The sequence below is a fragment of the Octopus bimaculoides genome, chromosome 20 (assembly GCF_001194135.2).
Source record: "Octopus bimaculoides isolate UCB-OBI-ISO-001 chromosome 20, ASM119413v2, whole genome shotgun sequence".
Taxonomy (NCBI): domain Eukaryota; kingdom Metazoa; phylum Mollusca; class Cephalopoda; order Octopoda; family Octopodidae; genus Octopus; species Octopus bimaculoides.
This window is the reverse complement of record NC_069000.1, coordinates 7,480,163-7,489,113: the sequence shown is the minus strand read 5'-3', so window position 1 is coordinate 7,489,113 and position 8,951 is coordinate 7,480,163. Positions and strand designations below refer to the sequence as shown.

Genomic DNA, 8,951 nt, shown 5'->3' with positions numbered 1-8,951 from the left:
GTTTAGCAAGACCTGCAGGGTTTCTCGAAATATAGAGAAACATTCTGAAAAAAACTGCTTATGAAATATTGTTGGAAGCTAAAAAGGCAAAACATAGGGAATTGCTGAGGGGGAAAGAGAAATAACAGCCAAGTAGACATTATTTCAACAAACTTGTATCACTTCAAGTGAAATGGTGGTACTCTTTAAATTGTAGTACCTCTCATTTATGGCACACTTCAAACTGTGGCACACTTTAAGACAGCTTCCATCCCTTGCTGAAAGTAGCAAGACAGTGCTGAGCTACAAAGATGGAATGCTCCATTATAAAAGGAACAAATTCACCAAACAGACTTACAGCCACAACATCAACACATGACCAACTAATTTATAAGAGAACCTAATCACTTATGAAATGACCTCAGACCATTCCTTGGTGACCTTTCGGACAAGAAAAAAAAAATTTACAAATGTTTAAAAGATATTTTCGTAGTAAAATTATCAAAGTTAGTTTTCATCACCACCACCACCATCATCATCATCAGTCATCAATATCATCTTAAAAATGAGAATTCATGTCACTTTAATAAGCATTTAAACTGAACCTTAAACACTGCAAGATATCAGGTTTTCCCAAAGATTTTGTGTTCTTCAAGAGAAATTGTTCTATGAAAGAAGAAGTCAACAGAGAAGAGGAGGAAATGATCCATTATCCATTCGCTAAGTCAAAGGATTTATCAGGGAGAAAGTTTTGTTTATTTTTTTAAATTATTTTATTTATTTTAGGTCTTTTTTTTTTTAGATTTCAAATATTTTCAATCTGACAGTTAAAAATATTGTGTAAGGGGGGGTTGAGAGCTAGGAGAAAGACAGGAGTTAGTTTGGCTGCAGAGGTTGACTTTTGACCTGGGTCACTTAATATTACAGGAGAAAGCATCATTATCTCAGAGATTAACAGTGAAATTAATGCTACCATCGATCACCTTAATAATGAGGAGGAGAAGAAGAAGGGCAATGCTACACATTGGCAGATGTAGAGGAGGAGTCTATTAGTGCCTAGTGTATGACTGGTACTTATTTTATCAGGCAATGATGATGATGATGATGATGATAATAATTTCATTCAAAATGGCAGAGAATTATTTACATAATTGTTTCAAAATGTGTTTTAACAGAGACAGACAGACAGACAAGAGAGGAGGAGGGAAGAAGAAACAGAGAAGTAGAGGGGGTTAACGACATCAAAATTAGCTACATTTATTTTTAATGTATTCAGTTTTGCTATTCTTGACTGAACTGATCCCTTAAAAACCAAGGGTGGGGAGTGGGGAGGTGATAACATTGATCTGTTACCCTATCCAATCACCATAATACCTACTAATAAACTAGACATTAGATCTCCCAACTGCACCAGAGCTTGCTTTGCCTCCCAGCCCCAAGCTATGTACCAGTAATACAATGTGGGTTACTTCAAAAGAACTATTTGCTCCTCACCTCAAACCTTGAGAAACAAGGAAAACTCCTGACGAGAATTACAGAACTATTTCTTCTGCCTAGTTTCAGCAAATAAATTGTGTGTGTGAGTGTATACACACACACACACACATATATATATATATATATATACACATATATATATATATATATATATATATATATACACACACAAATCTAAGTTGTTTCTGCAGTTACGACAGCTGAAGTTAAAACTGAACTATATCAAACAACCCCACAGTGCTTCAGTATATAGCTGTCATTTCCATGTGACATTGCTGCAGGGTGAATGACATGATTGCAAAAGGTGTGACATTACTGCAGTGTGTCATTACTGTAGGATGAACATCATTATCACAGGAGGCGCAACATCACTGCAGATAATGTGACATCACTGTAGGAGGTGTAACATCATCTGCAAGATGTGTGGCATTACTGTGGAATGTGTGACATAACTGCAGGACAAATGACATTACTGCAAGGCATGTAACAACCCATCTGTTTTAACATTACCACAGTATAATGTCAGCTACCTCATTTGGAACCCAAGGTTTTGAGTTCAAATCTTGTCAGGCTCTGACAACTGACTGAGTTGTTAAAGCGCTTGCCTGATAATTTGTGGCTCAACTATTCAAATCCTCTCTCTTCCACTGTACAGTGTCTCTGGCTCAGTGACATAGATGTAAATTAGCACCATGATGAACTACAGCTCACCTTTCTACAACAAACGAATACTATTTCATTTGCTTGCAGTACTGGGTTCAAATTCTGACATAGGCTAATGGGGGATAAAAGGGTCAATAAGAACAGACAGAACACCAACGGGAATATCATCATCAACATCATTATTATCAAACAGTCTGCTACAACCACAACCGAGATCTTCCACTACACTTCAATTTCAATAATCTCTTCTCCAGCCACTTCCAACAAAATAACACACACAAAAAAAAAAAAAAAAAAAAATCACATGAGCCTAATTTCCAAAAGCAGTAACTAATGAATAGACCCATAGCTTGATGAGAAGTGTAAGGTGAAGTAGACTCTGATGTGGGGTTCAGTTGTGACTGTGTCGGATGGGAAGGGATCAGCATGGATAGATTAGAAAGAAAAAAAAAACAGCAGCTCCGATAAGAGAATATAATACTGTGTGGTGAGGGGGGAGGTGTTGTCGGAGGACATCAAGAAAGAAGAAGAAAAGTGGAGAAGCAGCAGTACTTTGTCTCACACCACAGCCAGACTGGATGAATTGGTGGACTACAGTTTCAAGTTGAGGATACAGCAGTAGAGGAAGGAGACAGTTGTTTGGGCTGTGGTGAGAGTAGATAACTATAGCAACAGAAACATCAGACAAGCTGGAGGGGGAGGGTGATATAAAAATAAAAATATTGGGGTGGGTGGGGACAGTAGACAAGATAAATGACATTAAATCAATGCTAATGAGAGACAATTTCACAGTTCAATTCTTCTTGCTGTTCAGTTTTTAATACTGCAAATCATTTGATCTGATGCTATACCAATTCTACCAATCACCTTTATAATAATAATAATAATGAGGAGGGGGAGGAAGGTTTAAGTAGAGCAGCAAAATTAACTGGTATACTGTGTGGAGAAAGGGGGCTGTTACATGGCAACAGCAGATGTACTTCTAGCTATACTGTAGTTTCCATGGCAACAGTTGTCACCTCAAGTAGTGACTATGCTTTAAGATATATCCTTGTAACCACGGTAATTAATGATTGTCATAAGAAATGGCATTTGTCTATGCTTAACAGCTTTTGAAAGATGTTGTTGCAGCCATGGTAACAACAGTTACATCAGTGTAGCCATGGTAACAATAGTTACATCAGTGTAGCCATGGTAACAATAGTTACATCAGTGTAGCCATGGTAACAATAGTTACATCAGTGTAGCCATGGTAACAATAGTTACATCAGTGTAGCCATGGTAACAATAGTTACATCAGTGTAGCCATGGTAACAATAGTTACATCAGTGTAGCCATGGTAACAATAGTTACATCAGTGTAGCTATGGTAACAATAGTTACATCAGTGTAGCCATGGTAACAATAGTTACATCAGTGTAGCCATGGTAACAATAGTTACATCAGTGTAGCTGTGGTAACAGTATATATATATATATATCATTAAAGGAAGATTTTTCTACCTCTAGTTTTAAAGTATTTAGAAGGAGGAATATGTAGTGGAGAAGAAGGGGAAATAGAGAGAAGGAGAGGCACACACAAGGTGCAAGGTGAGTAAGGAATTGGAATTCGTGATTTGGTTCAACTTAATGTCTGACAACAGACCCATCACCGAATGTCATGATAGTTACAGCTGTTGTTTAGCTCCGAGTCAATGGCAGATTCAGCAGACCTATCCATAATCAGATATGTCCAAGCCATGACCATCCTGTCTTTCATTCATGTTTTGTGTATCCGATATTTGTCCAAAGGTGACAAGGGTAAGGATGGAGTATTAAGGGAAATTTTGCTGCTATTTCTAACAGGTCAAGCAACCACTTTAGAGTTGTCCTTGTGTTGGTTGTACAAGTAGTATGAGAAGACAGAGAGAGAGAAAGAGAGAGATAACATATCTAGAGGGGTAGCAGAAGGGTAACACATCCACACAGCCCTGACATACATGTACAGAGTAAACTAAAGCTCCCACATGACTGGACATTCTGAATCCTTCTGTGACATACACCACAGAAACCAAAGAGCAGTGACAGGTTGCAGCTTTTGTGTCACACTCTGTGTATTGAATATTCATTTTCTCTTTTTTGTCCTCCCCAGACACACAAAAACACACACACATATATATATATATATAGACAGACAGATGTATCTCTCTCACCCCACACACGTTTTATGGGAGAAATATATAATGAATGTGACAGTAAGCAGAGAGTGACAATAACCAGAGTTTGAACGAAATACATCTTTTGTCTTCTTCATTATTAAATTGTATGACAGAAGCAAACGAGAAGCATGTGGAGCAGGGTAATATAATAATAATAATAATAATAATAATAATCCTTTCTATTATAAGCACAAGACCTGAAACTTGGAAGAGGACTAGTTGATTACATTGACCCCAAGGTTCCACTGGTACTTAATTTATTGACCTTGAAAGGATGAAAGGGCAAAGTCTACCTCGGCGGAATTTGAACTCAGAACATAAACACAGGCAAAATGCTGCTAAGCATTTTGTCTGGCATGCTAAAAATTCTGTCAGCTTGTTGACTTTATAATAATAATAATAATAATAATAATAATCCTTTCTACTAGAGGCACAAGGCCTGAAATTTGGTGGAGGGGACTAGTCCATTACATTTACCCCAGTGTTTCACTGGTACTTAATTCACCAATCCTGAAAGGATGAAACGCAAAGTCGACCTTGGCAGAACTTTATCTCAGAACAAAGATAGAAGAAGTGCTTCTAAGCATTCGGTCAGGCATGCTAACAATTCTGCCAGCTTCCCACTTTGGTAATAGTAGCAACAATATTTTCTTCAGACTGTGGTTGTAAGTATGGGTGGGATATTTTCCTCAGTGTATCACTGGTATTTAAGCATCCACCTTGTCATGTCAAACACAGTGGGGAATTTGAAATCAGTAACTTGGATATTTGTAAAGGGCTCTCGTCTGATATACTGCACTGTGACATCTCATTTATGACAGACCTAAAATAATAATGATAATAATAATAATGGTGATGATGATAATAATAACAGTAATTATGATAATGGTTTCTGCATAAGACTGTATGACATTTTGTGGCAAATGGGAATGGGGTGGGGGTGGGTCACAGACTACTAAAAATAATAACGATGATGATGATGATGATAACAATGATGATTTCTCACATAGGCACAAAGCCAGAATTTATGGGGAAGGGGGATAGAATTGATTATATTGACACACCCCAGTATATAACTGATACTTTTATTAGTTCGAGGACACTCCAAACCCTCTCCTGGAACAATGAAAGGCAAAATTAACAGTGGGTGGTTGGGTGGTCAAGGGAGTTCTCTGCCTTTTGTTCTTCCATAATAATTATAATAATAATAATAATTTCTTAAATTGGCACAAGGCCGGAAATGTGTAGAGGAGGAGGATGTGTAGTAAGAAAACCAACCAGCAAAACTGGCAGCAGGTTATAATGATACCTTTTGTTAGGAGAAAAGGGGGAGTTCAGGAAGAAAGGCCATCACCATGACAACCGGGGCCATCTCTGGATTTACATTTGAAAACTGCCAGCTTTGAAGTACTGGGCTTGTTCTTAATTTTGTTATTATTATTGTTATTGTATTCATTCAATATGATATCTATATATATATAGTCTGTATAGTCTCTCTCTTTATATATATATAGAATCTATATATATATATATAGTCTGTATATATACATATATATAGTCTATATATATTTATATATATAGTCTGTATATACTCTCGTTAACACATGCACACACACATGCACACACACACATACTCGCATGCATGCCCACACCTGCCAAAGTGTGGGTGTTCTATGTACAGCTACACATGCACATGTGTGTGCGTGTGTGCATGTCAACATGCGCATGCGCACACGCATACACACACACTCGCACACACACACACGTAGTCGACACAAATGGATACATGCACACACACACACACACACACGCACTTATATATATACATACATACATAGATACAGAGCTGTGTGATTGTGTGGGCGTGTAGTATCATTAACTGTTTGTGTCCCAGCCGCCCTGCCGTACGCATGTGTAAGTGCAACAATTTTGCACTAATTTCGTTTGACGAAAGTCTCTAGAATTTCTTCAGCCATCTTGAGATCGTTGCGTGCTACTCGGAGTGCGTCAACGACCCGGACTTTATCGTAGCCACGCGACACTAAATCTTCCACAAACTCCTGGTTGATGCTGTTGTATGAACTTGTCTCTGTGTTTTCTTTGTTGTTGTCTTGTCGTTCTCGCAGTCGCTCGCGCTGGATTGGGACAGCACCAGCCTTGTGATGGCACTCGGACTTTCTGGAATGACAACATGGCAGAGAGAGAACAAGAGATTAGGTGATGGGATAATACAGATATAAAGAGTGTGTATGTGAAGAATGGATGTACGAGTGGGGGATGATTTACATTTCATGTCATTTAGAATAGTCTGAACTTTTAGGGGAGGGGGCTTGTCGATTACATCAATCCCAACAGAATTTGAAGTCAGAAGAAGAAATATTGCTAAGCATTTTGTTCAACATGCAAATGGTTCTGCTGCTAATTATAATAAATAATAATAACAAGAATAATGTTCTTTATATTTTATAATTAAAAAAAAAAACAAACAATAATAATTGCAAAACAATGTTGCTTACATTTTTGGTGGGGCTTCATCTGGTTTCGGTCTATGTTGTGGAATTGGTGGAGGATATTCCATTTCCCCAGCCCTTTGTGGGATCTTTTTAGAGTTTCCTGCAACAGATGTACACAGTGAGCAACACAGTAATATCTCAACACTGTCAGTGGTATGGTGCTGATGGGACATGGTGTGGTGTTGTATAACAGTGAAGGTAGAGAAGCTGTATTAAGAGGAGGGAGGGGGAGAGAGAGAGTGAGTGAGTGAATGTGCCAGTGGTAGCGTAATAGTAAAAGTAAGGAATCTGCAGTGAAGTCCATTAAGACTGTAGTGAAGGCTGAGTTTGAGGGAAGGACTTAAAATATTTGTAAATAAATAAAATGTATAAGAAGGAAGTTCACTGTTTTTTCATATAAACACATAACTGTAAACTATGACTGGTTGACGTATAGAAACAAAGATGGAGGATGATGTAAAAGAGGCTGGCACAACATGGAATGTGACCTCCCAACCAATTTATTGCAACGTGCAAAGAAACTGCTGCAGCTAATAACGAGGTGAGTAGTTACATGAAGCAGTGTGCATGCAAATAGAATACCTTAGTTTGGTAGACTGGCCACAATGACAACGATGTTAATATCGAGTGGGAAGGAAGGTTAAGTATATTTCCAGAAATATCTTTTGAGAATTATTAAATAATACATCCTTGATATTGCATGCAGTTAAAACTTTTAATTAGTTTAGTTAATCTGGAAATTTCCATACATCTTGCTTCACTCAACATTAAAAAATAAGCAGTATCTGTTGCTCCATCGGTACAGTAGTGGCCTTAATGGCTGACTAGTCTAATCTATTAGGTCCCTGGCTATGTTGTTATCAACCTCATTAACATGATAGGCATGTCTTGGATCTATATGGTGCTCTCATGGATCAGAAAGTAAAAGATTTCTACAACCACAGCTTACTTAGTTTCAGCTTTGGTAATCTCCAGTGATACCAGTTTCCACTCATCAAATAAATGACCAGCTAATTAGCTTAACCCTTAAGTGTTTAAACAGGCCATATCCGGTCCAAATATTCTCCATGTTTTATATTTGAACTAGCCATATCTAGCCTCTCACATCTAACCTACATTGACATTCTAAAAATAAATAATCACATCATTGAAACCTCAAAGCTATGAGATAATGTGTGATTAATTCAAAACAATTTGAGTGAAAAAGCATTACATTTAACAGATTAATCTAAACATCAAAGGGTTAAGAGTTAATTTTCCATTTGAATAACAAACATTTTTACATGTCTAACCACCAAAGACCCAACAGAGACCATATTATTTAACATTATTCGATTCACTTATTGTTCAGCAATAAGAGGCTAAAATAGGGAAATTAAATGTGGGGTGTTGAGCTGAGTCTTTAAACTGGAACCAGGTAATATCCTTAGGAAATTCTGGTAATTTTTTATTATTATTTTTATTAAACAAATGGAAAATAAAACCAAACTTAAATTGAAAAATGGCAACTTATTTTCAAACCCACTGAATAGGATTTGTGGAAAACAAAGAATTTAATACAAAAGTCTCAGACATTGACACTGCCATGAAGTTCTCTTCTGTGTTCTCTTGTTGTTTATCACATTATGCTATTATTGTTCATGCTCTCTCACATACAGCCTCCCCAAAATAGCAAACAGACACATCAAAAACATCAGTTTAAACTCTTGCAAACATATAGATACAACACAACAGGTCACTAATACAATTACAAAATGTATAGATATATATAAGGAATCACTTCTATTTCAAACATGTTATACTTAAAATATGACTGTCCAAGTTTGATCTGCTTTCTCAAAACTATTTCATATTCTTTTGTTCATCTCCCAAATGCTAACAGATTGATGAATTTAGGAACATTAATGTTCCACATTAAATATAAAGGATGAATATGAAAACTCCTTAATGAAAAAAAAAAAAAAAGCGAAACATCAACATAATTGTGTATCTAGTACATATGCACACACACACATATATATGTGTGTGTGTGTGTGTGTGTGTGTAGTTACATCATAAGAATTTACAAAGTTCCAAGAGAATGTGAAATAATTTTTCTTTGGA

General features: G+C 36.9%; 1 protein-coding gene across 3 annotated transcripts in view; it reads right to left on the bottom strand.

The window, feature by feature from the left end:
* Positions 1-463: 463 nt before the first annotated feature.
* Positions 464-8,951, bottom strand: part of LOC106869207 (E3 ubiquitin-protein ligase CBL-B) — a 75,510-nt gene continuing 67,022 nt past the window's right edge. For all 3 annotated transcript variants that reach the window (XM_014914853.2, XM_014914851.2, XM_014914852.2), the window contains 2 exons: positions 6,852-6,948; positions 464-6,513 (listed from right to left, as the gene is read on the bottom strand). In XM_014914853.2, the coding sequence (XP_014770339.1) occupies positions 6,270-6,513; positions 6,852-6,948 (341 nt within the window). In that variant the 3' untranslated portion in view covers positions 464-6,269. The remainder of the gene's footprint in view (positions 6,514-6,851; positions 6,949-8,951) is intronic.